The sequence below is a fragment of the Apium graveolens genome, chromosome 9 (genome assembly GCF_009905375.1).
Source record: "Apium graveolens cultivar Ventura chromosome 9, ASM990537v1, whole genome shotgun sequence".
In the NCBI taxonomy this organism is placed as follows: Eukaryota; Viridiplantae; Streptophyta; class Magnoliopsida; order Apiales; family Apiaceae; genus Apium; species Apium graveolens.
The window spans coordinates 280,778,719-280,805,550 of NC_133655.1; the positions used below are offsets into that span (position 1 = coordinate 280,778,719).

Below are 26,832 nucleotides of genomic sequence, written 5' to 3' on the forward strand. Positions count from 1 at the left end.
TCACTATGGGATATGGCTTGATCTCAAAAGAAAATGTCATCACTGATGAAGTTGCATTAGTTGATGGTCTCAAACATAATCTATTGAGCATCAGTCAACTATGTGATAGAGGGAATACTGTTTCCTTCAATTCTGAAGCCTGTGTTGTCACAAGTAAGAAGGACAACAAAGTGGTTCTAACTGGAATTAGAAAAGGGAATGTGTACTTAGCTGACTTCAACTCTACAGATTCAGAATCAATTACTTGTCTTCTCAGTAAAGCAAGTCCAGATGAAAGTTGGCTATGGCACAAGAAACTGTCCCATTTGAATTTCAAGACAATGAATGATCTAGTCAAAAAGGACTTAGTTAGAGGAATCCCTCTAGTGGAATTCACAAGGGATGGACTGTGTGATGCTTGTCAGAAAGGAAAGAAAAAGAAAGCATCATTCAGTAAGAAGCTTGAATCAGCAATTGATGAACCATTACAACTGCTACACATGGATCTTTTTGGACCGGTCAATGTATTGTCAATTTCAAGGAAAAGATATTGCCTAGTGATTGTAGATGATTTCTCAAAGTTTTCATGGGCTTATTTCCTTGGATCAAAGGATGAAGCTAGTGAAATCATTATCAATCATATCAAGCAAGTCAACAATCATCCAGATTTCAAAGTAAGGAATATCAGGAGTGACAATGGAACTGAGTTCAAGAATACAACCATGAAGTTATTCTGTGAAGAAAATGGGATCATGCATCAGTTCTCAGCTCCAAGGACTCCACAACAAAATGGTGTGGTGGAAAGGAAAAACAGATCACTAATTGAAGTTGCAAGAACAATGCTTGAAGAGTCAAAACTCCCAACATACTTTTGGGCTGAGGCTGTTAACTGTGCATGTTACTCTCAGAATATTTCTCTAATTAATCAGGCAAAAGGCATGACTCCCTATCAATTGTTCAAGAGAATAAAATCAACTTTAAACTTTCTGCATGTCTTTGGTTGCAAATGCTACATTCTAAGGAATCAACCTGATCACAAAGGGAAGTTTGATGCAAAGGCTGATGAAGGAATATTTGTTGGTTATTCTGCTGGAAAATCATATAGAGTCTACAATCTAAGAACCAACATTGTCATGGAATATGTGCATGTTGTGTTTGATCATAAAAAGATTGATGGACTAACAGATGAGGGACATCATGAAGGACTCAAATTTGACAACATTGAAATATATTGTGATGATAGTGAAGATGAGAATGATGGAGAAGGCACCTCGAAAAGAATTCAAAATCTGCCTTTGGATAATGCACAGAATGCTGCATCCGTTGAAGGTCATAATTCAGCTTCCATTGATAGAAGCAATGCAGCATCCGTTGAAAGACAAATTATATCATCCGTTGAAGTTCATAATGAAGCATCCGTTGATCACAGTCTGTCAACGGATAATCATTTCACTTCATCAGTTGATAGAACTCCCAATTCCTTTCAAAGGATCAGCAACTCAGGGGGAGTTTCAACCAATCAACATTCTATCTCACATCATGACAATACTGAGGTAACCTCATCTAGAGCTAATCTACCACCTCAAAGGAAATGGACCAAGAATCACCCTTTTGAACTGATCATTGGTGATGCTACATCTAAAGTGCAAACTAGAAGGGCTACTCAAGATGAATGTCTGTATAGTAGCTTTCTATCACAGGAGGAACCTAAGAGAGTGGAAGAAGCTCTATTGGATCCAAATTGGATTTTAGCAATGCAAGAGGAGCTAAACCAATTTGAAAGGAACAAAGTATGGAAGTTGGTACCCAAGCCAAAGAACAAGAGTTCTATTGACACAAAATGGGTATTCAGAAACAAGATGGATGAAAATGGAATTGTCATAAGGAATAAAGCCAGATTGGTTGCTAAAGGCTATTCTCAACAAGAGGGAATAGATTTTGATGAGACATTTGCTCCAGTTGCCAGACTTGAAGCCATCAGAATCTTTCTAGCCTATGCAGCCCATGCCAATTTCAAGGTCTATCAAATGGATGTCAAGAGTGCATTTCTGAATGGGGAATTGGAGGAAGAAGTTTATGTAAGCCAACCTCCAGGATTTGAAGATCCAAATTTTCCAGACTATGTGTATTATCTATTGAAAGCACTCTATGGACTAAAGCAAGCACCTAGAGCCTGGTATGAGACTTTGTCAAAATTTCTTCTAGATAATCACTTCACAAGAGGTACTGTTGATAAAACTCTTTTCTTTAGAAATGTTAATGGCTCTATAATACTTGTTCAAATTTATGTAGATGATATTATATTTGGTTCTACAGATGATAAGCTTTGTAAAAAGTTTGCTAAGTTAATACAAAGTAAATATGAAATGAGCATGATGGGAGAGCTAACTTATTTTCTTGGTTTACAAGTTAAACAAGTTAGTGGTGGAATTTTCATTAGTCAAACTAAATATATTTATGATCTTTTAAAGAAGTTTGACTTAATGGATTGTTCATCTGCAAAAACTCCCATGACCACTGCCACCAAGCTTGAATTAAACAAGGCTGAAAAGTCTGTAGACATTTCAAGTTATAGAGGCATGGTTGGCTCACTTTTATATTTAACTGCTAGTAGACCTGATATAATGTTTTCTACATGTCTCTGTGCTAGATTTCAAGCTGACCCTAAAGAGTCTCACTTAGTGGCTATTAAAAGGATTTTCAGATATCTCAAAGGGACTCCAAATCTAGGAATTTGGTACCCTAGAGAGTCTGGTTTTGATCTAATTAGCTACTCAGATGCATATTATGCAGGTTGCAAAATGGACAGGAAAAGCACAACTGGCACCTGTCAATTTCTAGGGAATAAGCTTGTGTCATGGTTCAGCAAGAAGCAAAATTTTGTTTCAACATCAACAGCTGAAGCTGAGTACATTGCTGCTGGTAGTTGCTATGCACAGATACTGTGGATGAGGAATCAATTATTTGACTATGGTCTAACTGTTGACAAAATTCCTATATTCTGTGACAACACAAGTGCCATTGCCATTACTGAAAATCCAGTGCAACACTCAAGAACCAAGCACATTGACATCAAGTACCACTTCATAAGGGAACATGTAATGAAAGGTACAGTGGAACTTTATTTTATTCCAAGTGAAAAGCAGATTGCAGACATATTTACCAAGCCACTTGATGAATCAACATTCACAAGATTAGTAAGTGAGCTAGGTATGCTTAATTATTCATAAATTCATGTCCTCATTATAATCTGCTTTGAAGCCTGAAATGAATTTGTGGCAAGAACAAAGTTGGCTTTAAGTAAAGTTTATTCTATCAATGGATATTCCCTATCCGTTGAAAGCTGTAATAACCCCAATTTTTGAGAAATTTTGAAACCCTTATGAATAGTGTTTTTGCTGAACGAGAAAACTTTTCATGCCACGCTATGTAGGGGTTCTGTTATTGATCTTATGGGATATTATTAGTACTCTATGTGGTATATAAGTGTATGTAAAGATCATCAGAATCCAATTCCGAACACTTTGATTTTTCCCGGAAATCCACAAGATACGGAGAGAATTGAGTATAAGGTAACAGGATAAAAAGGATTGAAATTAAAGGATTATAGGAGAGGATCATAAAAGGAATATAATATATTGAGAAAGGTTAAGGGAACCTAAGTAATAAGATCCCGGGTATGATCCCTCAAACGATAAACGAGAACGAAAGTTAAGCGAACCGTATAACAGATCAGCGGTCATTAGGCAAACGATTAGGAAGTTAATCAAAGGGATTAGTGGGAATGATGTCATCCAACCAATAGAAAGAGGACAAGGAAGGGAGGATGACATCATGAGGGTGACACAAGCATGACAAGGGAAGGAAGGAGGTGTGGTTGAATGAGAACCACACAAAATCAAGGGCAACTAGGTAATTTACTAAAACAAACACAAAAATCAAACCAACCAAGCCAAGCAAATCATTTTTCATCAAAATCAAAAAGAAACCAAGGCATTGTTCTTCATGCTCTCGGCCAAAACAGAACCAGAACACTAAAACTGATGTATCTCCTTCATTTCTCACTCAAATATTGTGTTCTATAGCTCATTGGAAAGGTATTGAGATGGCCTACAACTCTTGTTCACAAGTCTCGTCCAAATAATCTGGTAAGACCCTCATTTTTACAGTTCTTTAAATCGGACTTTTAGAAACTTCAAAGCCTAACTTTGTGTTCTTGATTTCTTTGGAAAGATCAAGCTTGTAGGAGGCTCCCTAAGGCTTCCTAGCAACTTAACACCTCCCAAGGAAGGTATAAACTTCAAACCCTAGCCTTTACTTTATTTGTTAGTAAGTTTAATGGTTGGTGTTGTGAAATGAGAAGCATGGATTGTGATTATTAGTAGTTTGGTTTGATTTGGAAGTGTTTTTGGTAATTGAAACTTGATTATAGTTCATAGGTCTTGATTGTGGTTGTTTGAGTTGAAAACCTTGGAGATTATGGACTGATGTGGTATGGTTTAGGTGAAGTTTTGTTGTATTGATGGATATGAGTTGGTTGGTGGTTAATTGGAGTAGTTTAAAATTGGGAAATCGCGTAAACATAGCCGTCGTAACGTCCGATTTTCTTTGGACTGTTTTATGCATAACATTAGGACCCGAGAACCCCCTGCTAGATTATGACCACTGCCATGTTTAGATAGCTCATGTTACGAGCTTCGTTTTGATATGTAGTTCGTTCGATTCCGATGCACGGTTTAGGAGAAACGACCGTTTCAAGTAACGGCGTTTCGCGAACGAAACTTTTCCCCTCGCCTTACTTTGAAACATAGGTTAAAGACCAAAAAGGGTTAATTAATGCATGAAACATTTATGGTAAGTGTGTTAGGCAGTTGGTAAGACACTCGCGAAGGAATCGCCTTAAAACTCGTAAAGGTTAAATTATTAAAAATGGTGGAGCCGAGGGTACTCGAGTGACTTAAGAGAATCAGTAAGCGCAAAACGAGCGTTAGAGTCTGAGTTGGTTAGAGTATAGATTTACAAGTGACTTTGGTTTAATTCCAACTTACTTGTTGTTTATAGGTTACCAGACTCGTCCCGAGCCATTCGTAACCCCCAGTCGCTCAGGCAAGTATTCTATCCGATACACTGTTGTTGTGATGTAAATGTATGTATATGCATTATCTTGCGATAGATGCATGTTGGTTATTTAGCAAATTATTGCGATATATTGTAGCATGTGATATGGTATATATGCATGCCTGTTTCATATTCTTGAAATATATATCTGTTGGTTCAGTTGATAATACCTATGCTAGAAATAAGCAAGTAGTTGCGTATACCCTTAATATAGGGGATAAAAGGTGAACATATTTCTAAACCGGGAGTCGATGTTCCCGAGTATATTATATATATATATATTTATATATATATGGATATAGTTTTTAAAACTATGGATCGAATAAGGTTTATTCGATACCTTTATTTTACTTAATTGAATATTAATTTGAGTATTCATTCGAGGGCTTATGACTCAGTTTATTTTATTATTTGAATATTATTTGAATATTCATTCGAGGGCTTATGACTCAGTTTATATTATTATTGAATATTACTTGGATATTCATTTGAGGATGTATGACTCCTTTATTTTATGAATATTATTTATAGTATTCATTCGAGGTATTATGACTCCGCTTATTACTTAATAATATTCTTTATTGTATTAAAGAATAAGGTGTCGATAATCAAACTTACTTTTGATTATTCAAATAAAGATATTACTTTCGTATAAGTATATCTTTGATTATTTGCTATTCATTTCAAGTATAAGTTTTAATACTTCTACTTCAATTATTTTATAAAGATTATTCTTTATGGGAATATTATTTAAATAATAATATTCAGACATTTTCTAAATATTCTGGGGACTGATTTACTTCATTAAATCAGCTTCACTCCAAACATTCTTAAAAATATTTTGCGAGTCTTCAAAATGATTTTTTTAAAAGTTAGAGCGGATCCCAAAACTCATTTTTTTAAGATCCTCCTTTCGAAGGGGATTTAAATACTCGCTCAAAACCTGAGGGATCCGGCTCTGTGGTGTGTTTTATATTCGCAACAAGGTTGCTGTTTTGATAAATGAATTGATTACTTACCCAACACTCGGGAAGTAAAATTCTTGGAACAAGTTAATCCATTAACAGGCATCGCCTGGGAAATATCGGTGAGTTCTCCTTTCCAAATAGATACGACTTCTTGGTGGAGCCGTATCAACAAGTTTCTACTTGGGGAAAGTGGGGACAAGCTTTACGTTTCAGAGTCATGGATTTCATCTGAACTAGGAGTGGCGTAAGTGGCCGAGTAGCGCCGGCCCAGCCTTATTATATTGGCCCAAATGGCCTGGAAGTTCCGCTAAGGCGGTCCATTCCTTAGGAGTTCAGTGTTCGGTTGACAAGTAAATCCGACAGGTTCTCCTCTACATGTAGAAAATGGTGGGGTTGTACTACTACGACTGATCATCGTAAGTGGTCTTCCTGGCGCGGCAAACTCCCGTAATGAGTTCATCATCCAATTGGATAATTTCTGCAACACTACCCAGAGCACTTCGATAGAAAGGCTACGGTTGAGCGATTGTTGAGTGTTGGCAGGGTCAAGTTTTCAAAATGATGTTTACATCAAATGAAGTATCTCGTAACTTTATTTTATTTTGAAAATATTTTAAAGATTTAATCTATTCAAATCTTGCCTTATAGTCTCATCTATGTGATGAACTTTTGAAGCTAATTATAACTTGAACAGTGGTAGTTCAAGTAGTATTTGGGAAAGATATAAGTATATTGGGGTATCTTGTAACTTCATCTTTTAAACTTATATCTAATTAATAATTGTCTTATGAATGACAAAGATTTTCAGAAAAACGTTGAGACAAGGTTAGATATATGAGATCACCTTGCAACGATATTTTTTTTTATACAGTTATACACTGGGACTTTGTGTATATTGTGCATGGAAGAGGACTTCCAATATTTTGAAAAGTATATATGTATATATATATATACTGAATATTTTGCGACTTCATCGCATTAAGATATCAACTTGGTTCATTTCTTTTGACCAAGACTTTCATGAGTACTATGAGAAGGCTCATATATTGTTAATCATTATACATATTATTTTGGTGGGCTTGCTGCTCACCCTTGCTTTCTTCTTTCATCACACAACATCAGATAGACAAGATGAACCGGACCAAGCTCCCGATTCGCAAGAAGTTAGGAGACGTTCCGCAGTTTTCTAGAAGCACTGATGCCGCCATAGCTGAGGTAGGAACTACCAATAGGCTAGGCTTTCAACTTTTGATGTATCAGATTATGTATATTTATGAATTGTAATAATGGCAAAGAAATGTAAATTTATTCAGAAACCTGTTTAAGGTGTATTGGCATATAATTGTGGAATAAAACGACTTGTGATTATTTTTGGATATTCATCTCTGAGACTATAACTTGTGGTGTGTGTGTTTATTGTGGGGTCACAGTACAGAGTAGTTGATTATTTATTAAGATTGGGTGTTGTTAAGGGAAATGGAACTCGTGACAACCCGGATCCCCGACCCCGGATTTGGGGGTGTTACAGAAATGGTATCAGAGCTAAGCGTTATAAACCTCAGAGATGATGTGACGTTAAGATAATAAGTTAACTAAGATAATAAGAACTCTTGCCAAGTTCATAGTCGGGCTACCTAACGTAGCACTGACAGTTAAAACCCTTATGGGAACCCTTATAAATATCGTGATAGGAGCGTAGTTCGTTATCGTATATGGTAGCGGGACTCCGAACCCTGAGGTTGAGGAGCAACAGCGCGATGATATTTTATTACTAATTGGAGATCGGATTGTGGATCCGATAGAGTGTCCTAATGCAGGACCGGATGATGTTGATATTAAGGATGTTGTCCTAGAAGGGATAGTTGCTGAGGAGGATCCCATGGAGGATCCTGACAAGAATGGATAAAGGACCACTGATGAATTGATGACCATGGTTAGGTCAACTACCAGAGGTAGGATTGGCCGGTCACTACCGGAGGTTCGTTCAAGTTGTAAAGATAGTAGCCCCTTTAACGCGGCTTACTCGTAAGACTGAGAAGTTCGAATAGACAGAGAAATACGAGAAAAGATTTTAACAACTGAAGCAAAGGTTGGTGGCAGCCCATATGTTGGCGTTGCCGGATGAAAAATGAGATTTTGTGATTTGTAAGTGACGCTTCGCATAAGGAATTAGGGTGCTTCTTATATAGCACAGCAAGATAATCGCGTCTGCGTCAAGACAATTAAGGAAGTATAAAATTCGATATCCCCACCCATGAGCTTGGGCTCGTGGCAATAGTTTTTCCCTAAAGATTGGAGGCACTACTTGTATGGAGAGAAGTGCAAGATTTACACAAACCATAGGAGCTCTAGTACATTTTTGCGTAGAAAGAGCTCAACATACGCCAGAGGAGGCGGTTAGAGCTAATCAAGGATTACGATTATGAGATTCTTTATCATTCGGGGGAAAGCCAATGTGGTGGCTGATGCCCTTAGTAAAAAGGAGAGACTCAAGATGATAATGTCTTTTGGGGAGTTTATAAGAGATTTTGAGAAAATGGAAATAGAAGTGAAGGTAACCGGAGCCGGTACCGAAAAGCTGTTTGAGATTGCAATACAGCCCGAATTATTGGAAAAGAAAATATTGTGCCAGTAAAAGTGATGAATGAAGGCAGAGAGCCAACAAATAGATATGAGATTAATACCGAGAAAGATGATAAAGGAATAATGAGGCATTCCTATAGAAATTGGGTTCCAAATGTTCAAGAGCCTAAAGATGAAATCTTAGATGAAAGCTAGTTTGAGGAATAAGATTTAGAGCAAACCCTGAACGTGATAATCAGGGAGGTCGCAATTAAGATATAAAGAACCCGGAAAATAATAAAGTGGAAAATGAAGATTTTAAATTAAAAGATGACTCCAAGTATGGGGAGTAGGAAGAAACATTTAGACTGAGGAAACAAAAGTCGAGCGAGATAAGGAGACCCAAGACGGTACTCCTATACGGTAATTCATGGACCTGTCTAAAGAGAACTAAGACTATTATCCCCAACCACCACCCTGAGGAGACAGTACGGTGAGAAATTCTTTCAGGACCTGTAAGTCGCTAAGCTCTCAGAGTTCCATGGAACAAGCTGACCCAGCCGAGGCAAGAGCCTGGCTAAAGGAAATAGAGGAATCATTTGAGATTCTAAATGATTGACGAACCACAAAAGACTGTTTTGTCACTTACCCTCCTAAGAGAGAGGCCACCTGCTGGTGAAAGACCAAGAAAGGCACGGAGCCAGAGGATAGAATAAACTGATTTAAGTTCAGTCAATTGTTTTCGGGAAAGTAATTCCCAAGGTTATGGAGATAGTGTAAAAACTTTGGAGCTAGAACAAAAGTGGATGAGTATGATGAATTATGAATCTAAGTCGTAAAAGTGGTCAAGATTCGTTCTGAGGACACGAATCCAGAATGACGGGATGTTTGAAATCAATGCTTATATTGTGATTGGTTTGTGAAATAATGATAAGAGAAAGGAAAATAAAAAGAAACTGAAGTGGAAAGGAATATAAAGGCAATAGAGTTTGAGGAATGATAAGGGAGTTGGGTATGAGGAAACCCTAAAGACTCATAGCAATAGAAATAGAAAAGTATGTAATCGTCAGGATGATGATGATCCACCATGAGTTAAAATTGATGGTTGAAGGCATAAGAGATACATATATTGTACCCCCTTTAAGTTGGGAGGATTCGAGGAAACCTTGAGATAATTCGAAGGATAAATAATGAGACGCGGATAGACTGAGGAGACAAGAAAGTAAGAAATCAGGAAAAAAAAAATTTGGATGAAGGAAGTGACCTTCAATAATGTGAAATGTAAGACCGGTGGCTCGATACCCAGAAAGGGAGACGCCAGGTATGAGAGATATCCCAACATTGAGATGACTGTGGAGATAAACAACAAAAGTAAATAAGGAATTATTAAGAAGAGGTTCACGTTGAACATGACCAATATCTTCCAGAACATCCATGTTATCGTTACCAGATTAGGCAAGAAAAGCGGATAACCGTTGTTATCTTTTGGATGCCATTTTGATTAACCTCATTTTGTATACAGATGTTATTGTGAAATTAGGCATTTACTATCGAGGTGGGAATGATTGAATAAGATACCCATATCAGGGATATATGACTTTATTTATCCATGGAAGGATGCTTGTACCTTTTTAAAGGTGGAATTAAGGATAGAACATCGGTAACTTAAAACGAATCCTAGGGGAATGCATAAAGGTTGGCATTTCACCCTTAATAGGGATAGTATGAGTTTTGACAGTATGAATTGGAAAGGATTAAGGTAATAATAACCTTTAAGGATCAGTGGAGAAATTTTTCAGAAGTATATAGACAATGGTTCTAGTAATAGTAAATGGTATTTTAATATGCCCTGTATCTAGGGAATACAGGAGGAACGATTGAAGGATAACCTTAGAGGTTTTACAAGGAGAAAGGAAATATTCGAAATTCTCAAGAATAAAAATGTTGATAAAGGAAATATGACATAATTATAATGATGCCAAGTGGGGCACGTGTTAAACCACGAGAAAGTATGGATCGAACCAGTAATGGTCGAAATTGTTCAGGGCAATTAGGACTTAAGATAAAAAATGTTCTAAGTATGATTGAGAGTCAGTCTTGACAGTGATTAGCCTCTAAAGATTGAGGCAATAACTTATGGAAAAATGGTGATTTTTTTTTCTTTTCTTTCCCATCTGATTTTAAGGAAAACATCTTCACTCAAGCAGTGATCGGAAATAAGGTAGAAAATTTATTTGGAGGTGGTTAAAATGACATTGACTGTAAGGAAATTTTACTATCAGGAAAGGCCAAAGAGGTGGCCGACACTTTAAAGGTAAGTGGATAATTATAGGCGCGTGTGCCAAAAGAAAACAGTGATGATGGTTAAAAATATGAAGGTTGAATTATGGTTTGGAATATTGACATTCCTTCTGATGACTGTGCAATACCCAACCGTAATAGTAGTTGGTAAAGGTTTAATTCGTGTAATCGCCAGGAACGGGCTATCTATCTTAGGAGGTACTATCTTGAGAATAATCCAGGACCATGTTTCAAAAAGGACTAAACGAACCTTTGAGTTAAGTCTTCTATTTAAGGCATATGACTAAGAATGGTATTAACCTGCTATCATTGCTTTGATTGAAACTCTTCTGCAATTTTATCTACTTCATGTCATAAAAGTACGTCAGAGTTTGGAGTGTTCTTCATGAATTGTGATTGGTGGTTATGTTAACTCCTTAGGAGAATTAGATACGAGATGTATGGACTCCGTATGGTTAGCTATTAAGATTTTTTGGAAAAGTGAATGACGACAGTAGGTGAGTGGTGGACCATAGTAAGGCAGCAATGATTCTGCGAGTAATGAGCTGATTACAACCGTGAGAGTTGTATTGGAATGGGTGTTGAGATTGAGTACCACTAATCGGGTCGTGGTAGTGTATACGTTATCATTGATAGACTAATTAAGTAGAGTATCTACCTAGTGAATTATTATTCTTTCTTATCAATAGAGAGTCGTATTATTATACGAGGAAGGTTGCGGTGCAAGCATAGAACTCTAGTAACGGTGATGTCTAAAATGAGATCCCAGGTTCGATTTTCGATATCGAGGGAGTTTCAAAGGTAATTGTGTATAAGCTAGAGGAAGTGCATGGGTCCATAGAATGATGGACGGAATAGCAAATATTTAAGCATGTGAAATGCGATGCGATAATACTCGATGTTGATATAAATACGTATATGTTTTGTTCTCCTATGACAAACCTCTATAGTTCAGAGGTAGGTTCCAAGCCAGATATTTTGTGGCAGTATATTTTTTTCATATATACAATTCTCTTCAGTTCGTTCTTTTCTCTTCTTTTCATTTCATGTAAGCTGAGAAGAACAACCCTTCCAAAAGGGGAGGTATTGCCGAATGACTATCTATCTGTGTGATAGAAGCCGAGTAGGATACCAGCTATTGTTTAATTGCTTGTCAAGTACTAAAGGCTGGCCATCTTCTGTACTAACTATGCGAGATAACAAGTGTTCATGATCATAGTGATCTCTCAATAAATTCTTTTACTTCTATATGAAGGATTAAGCTTTCGAAAATAGAAACAGCTGAAAAAGGAGTAGTAAAGTTATGGTGGTATTCAGAATGGGAAAAAATTCGTAATACTAAGGTTGACGTGGTTATTAAAAGGTTATAGAACGCTAACGAGCAAAAGTATAACCAGTATAATATTAGGAACGGAAGGTAGTAGCAATTACGAACTGGAAAAGAATGGGTATTGAGAAGCAAAAGCTCTAATGCTAAACGCTATAATGAGAGTCTGTGCAATAGACTTGAAAAAATTTGGAATGATCACTTAACGCGGATTTAGTTATATCACGACAATAGATCATATGTCATTATCGAGGTGTCACCTTATGAGATCCTTGAGGGAAGATAATGTCGATCTCCCTTATGTTAGGATGAAGTTGTAGAGCGCAAGATGCTCGGACCCGCAGTAGTCCAAAGGACCAGGGATATAATAGATCTAATCGGAGGACGGCTGGTAGTAACCCAAGATGGACATAAGAGGTATGCTGATTTGACTCAAAAAGGACAAAGAGTATGAAATAGGGGGCCTATTAATGTTATAGGTATCCCCTTGGAAACCCTTGAAAAAGGATTGATGAGGTTCGGAAAGAAAGGAAAGCTAAGTCTACAATTTGTTGGACCCTTGGATATATTAAGACGTTTGAGAAGTTAGCATATGAGCTAGCCCTACCCCCGAACCTGTAGCAAGTTCATAACGTGTTCCACGTATCAATGTTAAGGAAGTGTAATTCGGATGCCAGACAAATAGGGGCATATGAGCGCATAGATATGCAACCCGACGTAACCTATATGGAGCAACCAGGAAGGGTTATAGAGTGAAAAGGAACAAGTGCTTAGGAGAAGGATTATCAAACTAGGCAGAGTTTGGTGGTAGAACCACAATGTGGAAAATTGACTCGAGAGTTAGAAAGTGTAATGCTAAGAAAGTATCCCCATTTGTTTTCTATCTGATTCCGGGACGGAATCCTTTTAAGGAGGGGAGACTGTAATAACCCCAATTTTTGAGAAATTTTGAAACCCTTATGAATAGTGTTTTTGCTGAACGAGAAAACTTTTCATGCCACGCTATGTAGGGGTTCTGTTATTGATCTTATGGGATATTATTAGTACTCTATGTGGTATATAAGTGTATGTAAAGATCATCAGAATCCAATTCCGAACACTTTGATTTTTCCCGGAAATCCACAAGATACGGAGAGAATTGAGTATAAGGTAACAGGATAAAAAGGATTGAAATTAAAGGATTATAGGAGAGGATCATAAAAGGAATATAATATATTGAGAAAGGTTAAGGGAACCTAAGTAATAAGATCCCGGGTATGATCCCTCAAACGATAAACGAGAACGAAAGTTAAGCGAACCGTATAACAGATCAGCGGTCATTAGGCAAACGATTAGGAAGTTAATCAAAGGGATTAGTGGGAATGATGTCATCCAACCAATAGAAAGAGGACAAGGAAGGGAGGATGACATCATGAGGGTGACACAAGCATGACAAGGGAAGGAAGGAGGTGTGGTTGAATGAGAACCACACAAAATCAAGGGCAACTAGGTAATTTACTAAAACAAACACAAAAATCAAACCAACCAAGCCAAGCAAATCATTTTTCATCAAAATCAAAAAGAAACCAAGGCATTGTTCTTCATGCTCTCGGCCAAAACAGAACCAGAACACTAAAACTGATGTATCTCCTTCATTTCTCACTCAAATATTGTGTTCTATAGCTCATTGGAAAGGTATTGAGATGGCCTACAACTCTTGTTCACAAGTATCGTCCAAATAATCTGGTAAGACCCTCATTTTTACAGTTCTTTAAATCGGACTTTTAGAAACTTCAAAGCCTAACTTTGTGTTCTTGATTTCTTTGGAAAGATCAAGCTTGTAGGAGGCTCCCTAAGGCTTCCTAGCAACTTAACACCTCCCAAGGAAGGTATAAACTTCAAACCCTAGCCTTTACTTTATTTGTTAGTAAGTTTAATGGTTGGTGTTGTGAAATGAGAAGCATGGATTGTGATTATTAGTAGTTTGGTTTGATTTGGAAGTGTTTTTGGTAATTGAAACTTGATTATAGTTCATAGGTCTTGATTGTGGTTGTTTGAGTTGAAAACCTTGGAGATTATGGACTGATGTGGTATGGTTTAGGTGAAGTTTTGTTGTATTGATGGATATGAGTTGGTTGGTGGTTAATTGGAGTAGTTTAAAATTGGGAAATCGCGTAAACATAGCCGTCGTAACGTCCGATTTTCTTTGGACTGTTTTATGCATAACATTAGGACCCGAGAACCCCATGCTAGATTATGACCACTGCCATGTTTAGATAGCTCATGTTACGAGCTTCGTTTTGATATGTAGTTCGTTCGATTCCGATGCACGGTTTAGGAGAAACGACCGTTTCAAGTAACGGCGTTTCGCGAACGAAACTTTTCCCCTCGCCTTACTTTGAAACATAGGTTAAAGACCAAAAAGGGTTAATTAATGCATGAAACATTTATGGTAAGTGTGTTAGGCAGTTGGTAAGACACTCGCGAAGGAATCGCCTTAAAACTCGTAAAGGTTAAATTATTAAAAATGGTGGAGCCGAGGGTACTCGAGTGACTTAAGAGAATCAGTAAGCGCAAAACGAGCGTTAGAGTCTGAGTTGGTTAGAGTATAGATTTACAAGTGACTTTGGTTTAATTCCAACTTACTTGTTGTTTATAGGTTACCAGACTCGTCCCGAGCCATTCGTAACCCCCAGTCGCTCAGGCAAGTATTCTATCCGATACACTGTTGTTGTGATGTAAATGTATGTATATGCATTATCTTGCGATAGATGCATGTTGGTTATTTAGCAAATTATTGCGATATATTGTAGCATGTGATATGGTATATATGCATGCCTGTTTCATATTCTTGAAATATATATCTGTTGGTTCAGTTGATAATACCTATGCTAGAAATAAGCAAGTAGTTGCGTATACCCTTAGTATAGGGGATAAAAGGTGAACATATTTCTAAACCGGGAGTCGATGTTCCCGAGTATATTATATATATATATATATTTATATATATATGGATATAGTTTTTAAAACTATGGATCGAATAAGGTTTATTCGATACCTTTATTTTACTTAATTGAATATTAATTTGAGTATTCATTCGAGGGCTTATGACTCAGTTTATTTTATTATTTGAATATTATTTGAATATTCATTCGAGGGCTTATGACTCAGTTTATATTATTATTGAATATTACTTGGATATTCATTTGAGGATGTATGACTCCTTTATTTTATGAATATTATTTATAGTATTCATTCGAGGTATTATGACTCCGCTTATTACTTAATAATATTCTTTATTGTATTAAAGAATAAGGTGTCGATAATCAAACTTACTTTTGATTATTCAAATAAAGATATTACTTTCGTATAAGTATATCTTTGATTATTTGCTATTCATTTCAAGTATAAGTTTTAATACTTCTACTTCAATTATTTTATAAAGATTATTCTTTATGGGAATATTATTTAAATAATAATATTCAGACATTTTCTAAATATTCTGGGGACTGATTTACTTCATTAAATCAGCTTCACTCCAAACATTCTTAAAAATGTTTTGCGAGTCTTCAAAATGATTTTTTTAAAAGTTAGAGCGGATCCCAAAACTCATTTTTTTAAGATCCTCCTTTCGAAGGGGATTTAAATACTCGCTCAAAACCTGAGGGATCCGGCTCTGTGGTGTGTTTTATATTCGCAACAAGGTTGCTGTTTTGATAAATGAATTGATTACTTACCCAACACTCGGGAAGTAAAATTCTTGGAACAAGTTAATCCATTAACAGGCATCGCCTGGGAAATATCGGTGAGTTCTCCTTTCCAAATAGATACGACTTCTTGGTGGAGCCGTATCAACAAGTTTCTACTTGGGGAAAGTGGGGACAAGCTTTACGTTTCAGAGTCATGGATTTCATCTGAACTAGGAGTGGCGTAAGTGGCCGAGTAGCGCCGGCCCAGCCTTATTATATTGGCCCAAATGGCCTGGAAGTTCCGCTAAGGCGGTCCATTCCTTAGGAGTTCAGTGTTCGGTTGACAAGTAAATCCGACAGGTTCTCCTCTACATGTAGAAAATGGTGGGGTTGTACTACTACGACTGATCATCGTAAGTGGTCTTCCTGGCGCGGCAAACTCCCGTAATGAGTTCATCATCCAATTGGATAATTTCTGCAACACTACCCAGAGCACTTCGATAGAAAGGCTACGGTTGAGCGATTGTTGAGTGTTGGCAGGGTCAAGTTTTCAAAATGATGTTTACATCAAATGAAGTATCTCGTAACTTTATTTTATTTTGAAAATATTTTAAAGATTTAATCTATTCAAATCTTGCCTTATAGTCTCATCTATGTGATGAACTTTTGAAGCTAATTATAACTTGAACAGTGGTAGTTCAAGTAGTATTTGGGAAAGATATAAGTATATTGGGGTATCTTGTAACTTCATCTTTTAAACTTATATCTAATTAATAATTGTCTTATGAATGACAAAGATTTTCAGAAAAACGTTGAGACAAGGTTAGATATATGAGATCACCTTGCAACGATATTTTTTTTTATACAGTTATACACTGGGACTTTGTGTATATTGTGCATGGAAGAGGACTTCCAATATTTTGAAAAGTATATATGTATATATATATATACTGAATATTTTGCGACTTCATCGCATTAAGATATCAACTTGGTTCATTTCTTTTGACCAAGACTTTCATGAGTACTATGAGAAGGCTCATATATTGTTAATCATTATACATATTATTTTGGTGGGCTTGCTGCTCACCCTTGCTTTCTTCTTTCATCACACAACATCAGATAGACAAGATGAACCGGACCAAGCTCCCGATTCGCAAGAAGTTAGGAGACGTTCCGCAGTTTTCTAGAAGCACTGATGCCGCCATAGCTGAGGTAGGAACTACCAATAGGCTAGGCTTTCAACTTTTGATGTATCAGATTATGTATATTTATGAATTGTAATAATGGCAAAGAAATGTAAATTTATTCAGAAACCTGTTTAAGGTGTATTGGCATATAATTGTGGAATAAAACGACTTGTGATTATTTTTGGATATTCATCTCTGAGACTATAACTTGTGGTGTGTGTGTTTATTGTGGGGTCACAGTACAGAGTAGTTGATTATTTATTAAGATTGGGTGTTGTTAAGGGAAATGGAACTCGTGACAACCCGGATCCCCGACCCCGGATTTGGGGGTGTTACAAAAGCCAAAATTGTTCTGTCAACGGATGTTCATTATCCGTTGAAAGACAAATATATTTCTGGTAATTTTATCCTTCAATGGATAAAAACAGTATTATTCTTCAACGGATAACTATTTACCTCATCCGTTGAAGTGTCACATCAGTTACTTTAAGTGAGTCACAGCCGTTGATTCGTTTACTTAACCGTTGATACATATATACACAGTTGTATGTATTTGTATTAAAGGCAGTTTTCTGAATTTCTACAGTTTTCTTTATTCTCAAACGGTTGTAATTTACTTAAAAGTATTATTTAATCATTCTATTTACGTTTTAATTCGAGAAAGTATAAAAGCCCATTGAATTCTTATTTTCACTTTACGCTTTCTTGCAATTTTTACTCTCTTTCTCTCCCAAAACTCTCAATCTTTTCTCTGCAACCTCTACTCAGAACAATGGCACCAGTAGTCAAGATTATGTCTCAGTCTGGCTTTGTTTATGAAAAGAACAATTTCGTAGCTTTGGTGGAAAAGAATGAATCCCACTCAGATTATCACAAGATGATGGACTTCATCAAGAATTGCAAACTAAGCTATGCAATGCTGGAAGCCCCAACTATCTATTGTGAGGTAATTGAGGAGATTTGGACAACTGCAGAGTTCAATTCCACAGATATGACCATTGCTTTCTCTCTCAAAGGTAAGGATTAATGTATTAACTGTGATGATATACAGTCTTGCTTTAAGCTACCTGATAATAATGCCATGATACCACACACTGATAATGATGTATCTGCTATGTTAGATTTCATAGGCTATTCTTTTGATTCTGCTAGTTTAGGGAGCATTAGAAGGAAGGGCCTTAGGAAAGAATGGAGTTTTCTTGGAGATGCCTTTATCAAGGTGTTCTATGGGAAAATTAGCAATTTTGATGTCATAACTTCATCTCTTGTTAATATGCTCTATATGCTAGTTTCTGATAGGTACTTTAATTTTAGCAACTATGTCATGCTAGAATTAGGTTCCAGGTTAGGAAATAAAGCTAATAGACCTCATAACATCTACTATGCTAGATTCTTTATATTATTGGCTAACCATGTTGCTGAAGGTTTGGTCATAACTAATGAGAGCAATAAACTCAAATGTTGGGCACAAGAGAAAAGGGTCCTTGCAGACCTTTTGAGAATTAACCTCAACAGCCAGGTGCCATTGGTATATTTACCAATAATGAATGCACCTCAGGTAAGTGAGGTAAATACTTCTGCAACTCCTACCTCTTTCAACCCCATTGTTTCTTTGCCTTCTAGTGTGGCAATAGAATATGTGTCTTTGTCCCAACAGATTCCTACCAAAGCCACCAAACCTAAAATTCTAAAATATAAGTCAAAGAAAACCACCTCTGTTGTTTCTCAAAAGACAACAGTTGTAACAACTACCATAAACCCTGAAGGGAGTGAACAGGGTGTGAGTGGTGAGGGGAGGGGTGAACATCAAGAAACCCCCCAGGATAAGGTGGGAGAGGTGAGTGGTACCCTAGCCAGCCAAGCCACAGTTTCTCAAAAGACTGTGGTGGTTCAAAAGGAGTCAAACACATCCCTAGTTGCATCCTCCCAAAAGGATGCAGCTATTAAAAATAGTCCCCAACCAGGGACACAGAACAAAAGAGGGAGGGACACTGAAGCCACACATTCACCTATCAAAGCCTTTTCAAGAAGAAAGAAGGCTAAAACCCTAGTTTCAACACATGGGGCACACACTGCACAGATACATCCACCTGTATCTTTGCCTTCTCAAATTCAGCTTGATGTGGCTCCAGCAAATGTGGAGTCATAGCCTCATTCTCTCATCATAGACACACATCAATCACCAAATTCTCCATCACCATCTCTGGATGTGGATATGATATTCACATCAATTCCTGATTCTCCCTCTTTAAAACTCAGGGAGAAGCCCCACTCAAATCCTGGTGATCATCATCTTTTAGATGATTTATTGGATCATCAGCCAATTCTTTCAGACTTAGTTAAAGAATCTGTGTCACCTCACTTAAAATCAATTCACATAGATTCAACAATTATATCACTTTCAAAATCTACATCTTTTCCTTCTTCAACGGATATCGCTCATCCGTTGACAAGTGGTTGTTCTTTGACGGATAAGCTTAACAATAGTTATCCGTTGATATCATCAGTTTCCACTTCAACGGATACTCCCTATCCGTTGATGGTCTCTACACATATAACTGAATCAATTCCAAGTGTAGAAGACATGGTTACTGTACAATCACTTCTAGGATTGAGGGAAGGGAGTGATAATTTGAGTGAGAGGCTGGGTTGCTCCCAGACAAAAGGAGAGGTTGAGAGTAAAAATATGCATGCTATTTCTTCCAGCATGGCAAAAGTGAGTGAGGGGAGTGCCACCTTAGTAGGTGAGGGTGAGGGTGAGGGTGTGAGGGTGTGTGTGAGCCAGGGGGAGCCCCTGATGCAAGAATATAGAGAAAATGTGAGAAAAGCAAGTACAGAAGCTATAAGGATGGATCCAGCCATTGCTAGTGAGTCAATGATTGTGGATGATGCTGAAAAGGGAAGACAATTTCAGCAACATTACAAAGCTGAAATTGATAACATTTCCTTGGATGCTGACACTTTTACTCATCATGTTTCAGCCTATCAACTGTTGGCTGCTCAGGATAATGTGGAGGCAGAGTAGACTTTGAACATAGTGCACACTTCAGAATCTCTTTAAAGAGATAAAGCTGCTATTAATAGGATGCCTTCTCAAGCTGGTGAGCCATCTGAAGAATTTGAAGTAAATTCTAATGATGATGACTCTATTTCTTTGGATGGGAGCATGAACTTAGGGGGAGATGCAGGCCCAAGTTCTGTTCCAGATTTACCTGAATGGGCATGGACAAAGAAATCTACACCAGGACAGTTTGGTGTAGCTTTGGTCAAGCAGGTTATGGCTATTCAAAAGGCCCTTCAGGACACTTCAGATGCTGGTACCAAGGCTATTCTTCAAGCTCGTCTAGACTCTCTGCATCTCTTGCAGTTGCAGCATATCAGACAGAATTTGAGTGTGGATGAACTCAAAAAGGATATTGCTGATCTAAAATCCTACAATTCTGAGAAGTTGGATTCAGTCATGCCTTATGGTACAATGCAAGATTTGTTGCTGAGATTGAGGAGAAAATCTGATGCTGACAAGAGGCTGGCCAAGTTGGAAAACAGAGTTCAAATCATTGAAGACTCTGTGGTCACCATTCTTCAAAATCAACAATCTCAGACAAGTCTACTATTGCAGCTGGCAAAAGCACAAGGCTTGACCCCTATCCTTGATGATAAAAAAAGGGGGAGAATAAAGGGGAAGGGGAAGGAGAGCCATCAACAAAAATTCAAATATCTAAAGTGCTAGTTCCTGCCATCACCACTTCTCCAACACTTCAAATCAAAGGAAAGCTTGATGGAATTGATCTAATCCAGATAGCAGCAGCTGAGATGAAAGTCAAAGAGCAAAGGAGGAGAATTGATGAAAGGATGCAACAAATTTTTGGTTCTACAACTTCAAAATCACAATTTGTGAAGCATAGCACAAAGGTGGAGCCAATCATTATGGAGCTCAAGCCAGTAAGGAGGAATAAGGTAGGAGAGACTTCTTCCAAGAATCTGAAACCTATGGTTCTCAAGCCCAACAACAGATCCAATAAGGACTCTACAAAGAACCCTCTAAGCCTTGCTCAGTTGAAAGGAGTGGATTTTCCTCTTCCAAAGCCTGATGAAGACAAGGTTTGGGGTGGTAATATCATGAAGCACAAGGAGACCAAGGATGTGGTTGAAAGAATGAATATGGCTATTATCTTTAGAGAGGGAAAGAGTATCTGTGTGATACAAGGACATCCCAAATTCTCAATATCCAAGAGGGAAGAAGCCATAAGGTTGAAGGAAGAAGCTAAAAAGCTAAAGGCTGACAAAAGAGCACAAGCAAAGCTTGAAAAACAGCTAAAGTCAAGTCAAGCTGAAGAAAAGAAAGAAACTGAAGACAAGGGTGAAGATGTAGGTATGGGGGACATGCTTAGTGATGATGTGGAAGAAAGAAGTAAGGAAAGAAAGGAATGGCATAAAGGGAACAGAAAGAAGGCCAATGCAAAAAGGAAGATTGTAGATGAAATTGAAGAAACCCAATCAAAATCCAAACCACTACCTTTTATTCCTGAATCCATTGTGCCTGACCCCTTCATAAACATCCATGGTGAAACAATCACTCCTAAGAAGGAACCAGTTGATTGGGACACCATCAAATTGCCCACTTTCTTAACCACTTCTCCACCATCAAAGAAACAGAAAAGAAAAATCAAATCAACACCTCCTATAACCTCAATCAAATTCACTCAGAAGCCTAAGCCTAAGCCACAAGCCTCAAAGGATGATTATGTTCACATTTGTGACATAAAGGAATTTATAGACATTGAACTCTATCTGGATGAGCTGGAGGAAGTAAGGGGAATAGATGCCTACAGACAGCTTCCAGAAAGACTAGTGTTCAAATATAAAGGAAGTGGGGAAAGGACTTGGCCTCTTTACGGAATTCTGAATAAAGGTTATTCTACTTTGGTTAGAGTCCACTCAGCTATAAAAAGGGATTCTGGCTTTACCAGAACTGCCAAAACTGAGATTCTCAACAAGATTGCCAGCATAAGGAAAACTTGGTGGGAGCCCAATGCCTTGCCTAGAACATTACTTATCCCAGCGAGAGGAATTACAGTTCATAAATCACCTCATTGGTTGATAGAGTTCAGAGACAATAAAGGAGTCAGAAGATTTTTCAGATTTGAAGATCAGCTCAAGATTGCCAGTAATGAAACTCTCAAGGATATGCAATCTAAGTTGGACATCAATGAAGAAGATGAAGCTGAATTCTACAGACAACTCCAACTCCAAATGGAGAAGAATGACAGGAGGCTAGGGAAGAAAACAAGGGATCAAAGGAAAAGGAATTAATCTGCTCAGGCTAAAGGAGCACCCTTGGAAATAATGTAATTCTTCAATTCTATCTCAGTATACACATTTTTGCAGCACTTTTGAATTTCTACTTTATTTCAGTTCATATGTTTGATAAGTATTTTGTTATCATCAAGTTAAACCCAAAGTTATGCCTACAGTTCTAGTAGACATAAATAGGGGGAGATTGTTAGGAATATGTGGATGAGATTTAAGGTTCTTGCGGTTCTTCAAATTCAGCTCAACCAAATTAATCAGGTGTCCGAATGATTCAGGAAGTTGTTAAATTCTACTTCCCATGTTAAACTAATCTATGCATCTCTGTATTTATTGAGAATCAAGTGTACATAATTCTATTAGGATCCATTAACTTAATCATATAGAATTCTAGATAGAACAATACTCTTAATGTTTAGGATCAAGTCACCTAGTTGCAGTAAGTTAACATTTAAAACAATTTACATGTAATGTTAATGAACAGAAGTTGAGGGTCTATCTCGTATCACATGAACCCCACATGTGCTGACCTTCACTTCTCCATTAGGAAATTCAAATTCATCATCAGAATACAATGAGCTTGGAAAAAAAACCTTGATTCTATCTCCACTTTTCATTGAGAGCTCCTCTCCTAGAATGCTTTTTTCAAAAAAAGACTATTTAAGTAAGTTAGTTACAAAAAGAAGATGGGGATTGCATCGTTGACTATGCTTCACCGACTACAGCATGTACTCCCATGTAATAGTTCTCTGTTATACCCTCCGTGCCATTCGTAATAACAGCTCTCATGTAGGATTTCCCCCGGTTCTCTATACAGGATTTGCATGTAAACACAACCCAGAGTGCAAGACCTAAGACGTTAGATCCAAAGTTTGGCGGGACAACAAAAGAGACTGCATGCCCACTGCTTTTATAGTTGAACCATTTTGCAACCTCCGTGTTTGGTAGATCAGCTTCAAATGGTCCAACCTGTAACATAAAATCAAAATGTAAGTATATTATATACTGTATATAGAAGTATGATTGTGTGTCATTGTGAGATCAACAACAACAAACCTTAAGGAAACCCTGTTCCAAACTTCTTGATTTCAGATTGTTGCACTGGATAAGACTCAAATTTCTCAATTCTTTCAACATTGACAGATCTGGTAGATCTTGTAGGATGGTGCATTCTTTGACGAAAAGCCATTGAAGATGAGAAGGAAGTAACGAGATTGATTGAAGGTTGATGCATCCCATTATTTCCAAGTATTCCAACTTTCTTAAGCTCGGTAAATCAGGTAGTTGTTCTAGTGACGTGTGATTACGTATGTACAACTGCTCTAGATTCAAAGGAAGTTCCGGAAGGGAGGACCCAAGACTTGTACAGTTATTCAATGTCAGATGGTATAGGTTGAAAAGTTTAGAAAAGCTGAATGGTTTCGACGAAGAGAGAATCTGTCCCACATCAGTAAGAATTAAAATTTCCAAAGAAGGGAAACTTAGAATCATAGGCAGGCATAATCTTACAGCACAACTCAAGTTCAGAGAATCTAACTTCTTCATACTTTTTACTGAATCAGGTAAACTGATTTTACCCGTCGCCCCTGGGTTAAGACTTAACTCTTGAACTGAGGTAAGATTCCAGATACTTTCAGGCACGAATTTAAGCTTCTCACAATCTCTAAAATCCAACCTTTTTAAACTACCCAACAGCCCAATAGAATTTGGAACTTGTTCAATTGTTGTGTTAGCTGCAGACAGGTATTCTAAACATTGGATCTTCCCCAATTGCTCAGGCAATTGATCCAGCTTTGAACACTCGGTCAGATATAGTTTAAGCAACTTGAGCTTACATATGCTATTTGGAAGATTTTTAAGCTTTTTGCATCTGTTCAAATCCAGTTCTACCAGATTGAAGAGTCCCCCAAACGAATCTGGAAGTTGTTCAACTGCTGAATTACCTGCACCAAAATACTCTAAGCCTTCCATATTCCCAATATCTTGAGGTAACTTTCTTAGTTTCTTGCATCCGAATAATTCCAATGTAACCAATCCCTTTAATTGAGTAACTGAATCTGGCAGTTTGTCAATTGCAGTAAAACTTGCATCAATCTTCTTTAAGGCCTTCATATCACCCAATTGCTCCGGTAATCGTTTCAAATCACGGCAATCATTCAGATTCAAACAACTCAGATAATTAAATCGTTTGATAGGCTGTTTTAGACAACCAAAGTCAGTAAAATTGAACTGCAGAAGTGCAGAAGCACAACTATACATTTCTAGTTTCTTAAAAAGGCAACGAGAAAACCTTAGAATTAAAACGAGATTCGAAATTTATTTTAGCTTATTTTAAGAAATGATTATTTATTAACATTATAATAGTCATTTCATATATATATATATATATAAATATTGATGATTATATTTAAATAAAATTACACTCATTGTGTTTAAATTAGAATAATTACATATATTTTAATTGGATTCGAGTAATTTCAAAATTATAATTTATTTGAAAATTACAAATAAGTGATAAAAATATTTTTTTTTAAACAACGACTAATCAACTCTATCAACAAATAATATTTTAATTTGGCCCATGTTACGATTTTATGTAACATTATACTATTTTATTTTTTAAGTATACATAATTTAAAATATACATATATAGATATATACATTATTCTAGTAATTTTGTAATTTTTTTATTAAATTTGTTAGTTATATTTAATTATAAATAATTTTAACATAATACTAACTGACTACTATCTCTTCTATATATAATAGGAGAACAAGTTCGTAAGAATCGAACTCAAGTTATTTCATTCAACTATACAATTTCTTACCACTACACCATATTGTCACATGTGTTTTTTATCATACACATAATATGTAAAAGTGCTAAATGAATATTTTATTTAACTTTAAAGATACTTACTTGAATTCCGCAAAAAAAGGATAGTTAGTTGAATATTTGTACAGTTAATTTTAAATAATTGACTTCTAGATATAAAATTAGGCATAGTACATAAATTGATTATTATCTTATGTATTAATCATTTTTAGTTTGAAAAATATATCTCATATATTTTTAACATATTTTTTATTATAAAAAGTAATTAAGCATTTGATTCAATGCATTTTATATTATTTAAGGAAAAAACATATATTGTTCAATAATTTGAAGGAATTAACCAGTTCAACTGATATTTATAAAACTTAAATTATGTCAAAGTACATTAAATGCATATGAAATATTAGTTATATAGTTATTATTATTATTATTATTATAAAGCAACCAAAACAACAATTATTTGAAAATTTGAAAAATAGGGTAGAAGAATTTAACAAATTAACCAGATACTAATTATTTATTTACATACCATTGGCGTCTTCCCTAATATGCCGGATAGCATGTCAGCCTTCCATGATCTCTTGAATTTACTGAGTGGCATGTCAAGGGAGACAAGATTTTGTGGACAAAGAGTAGAAGGCAAATACTTCCACGGACATTCGTGCCACCTAATGCACCTTAATTTGGGAAGTAAATTTTCAAAACTTCCTGTAATGTCGTCGGCTTCAATTATTTGAAGTAGTCTGCCGAAGTTGTTAAGTCTAATACGAGACCCTCAACATTATTTCTTCCCTGATCATTTCATCAATAATAGAATTTTAAAAGACCGTGACAATGGAGACAACATAGCATAACATTCTAAATAAATCATGTTAATGAATCAAATGTTGGTTGTTCATTTTAGCATTTCTTAAGACTGACTACAACTGATAATATTAATTTTATTTTGATTACCTCTAGATTTTGCAATTCCTTCCATGCGTTTCCTCTCAAGAACAAGCGTGTGATCTTCCCAAGTTCCCTTCCCATATCTTGGATAAGAGATTATGCATCTCAAACTTATTATTTTCATCAATTGTCAATAAACATCTGTCAACTGGATTTGGTATTCCAACACAAGATTTGAATACATCAGCAGCCTCATCTTTGTCCTTTCCGACGAAGAAGAACGCAATATCGAGAAAAATTGCTTTCTGTGTCTCATCCTCTAATTCATCGTAGCTCAGTTGAAGGATTTTTTGTATATCATTCTCACCATTATCGATCAGATTATCCTAAGAACCTTACGAATAACCATTTCTTGTAGATCTTTTCGAGCGCTGAGATGATCTTTCTATTAGTGTTTGTGCCCTAGAGACAACACTATGATGTTTTAGTTTAAGACATTAGGAATATTAATGTTTATGTTCTATCGATTATTCCCTTTATAGTTTATTAATTCTTAATTTACTGCGATATAAATGTTAGATTAATAAATGTCCTTGGAATATGAAATGCAATTCTATATCTCTAAGTACATGGCTTAGAAATGAGATTATGAGAATAGTATCAATGTTCCCAAAGGTCCCTAGTCGAG

The 26,832-nt window shown here is 36.5% G+C and overlaps 1 protein-coding gene across 1 annotated transcript; it reads right to left on the reverse strand.

The window, feature by feature from the left end:
• Positions 1-23,123: 23,123 nt before the first annotated feature.
• On the reverse strand, positions 23,124-25,996 carry LOC141686382 (uncharacterized). The gene is made up of 3 exons (XM_074491421.1): positions 25,786-25,996; positions 23,477-24,616; positions 23,124-23,389 (listed from the first exon to the last, which is right to left on the reverse strand). The coding sequence occupies exons 1-3, from the start codon at positions 25,855-25,857 to the stop codon at positions 23,126-23,128; spliced, it is 1,476 nt and encodes a 491-aa protein (XP_074347522.1). The 5' UTR covers positions 25,858-25,996; the 3' UTR covers positions 23,124-23,125.
• Positions 25,997-26,832: the final 836 nt, after the last annotated feature.

Bases quoted from the DNA above. Each gene is read 5' to 3' on its own strand.
- LOC141686382 (XM_074491421.1), bottom strand. From the start codon at position 25,857: ATGCCACTCAGTAAATTCAAGAGATCATGGAAGGCTGACATGCTATCC. The intron at 24,617-25,785 runs GTATGTAAATAA...TGTCTAAAACAG, and splicing joins TATTAGGGAAGACGCCAATG to CCTATCAAACGATTTAATTA. The intron at 23,390-23,476 runs GTTTGTTGTTGT...TTTATGTTACAG, and splicing joins TGGAACAGGGTTTCCTTAAG to GTTGGACCATTTGAAGCTGA.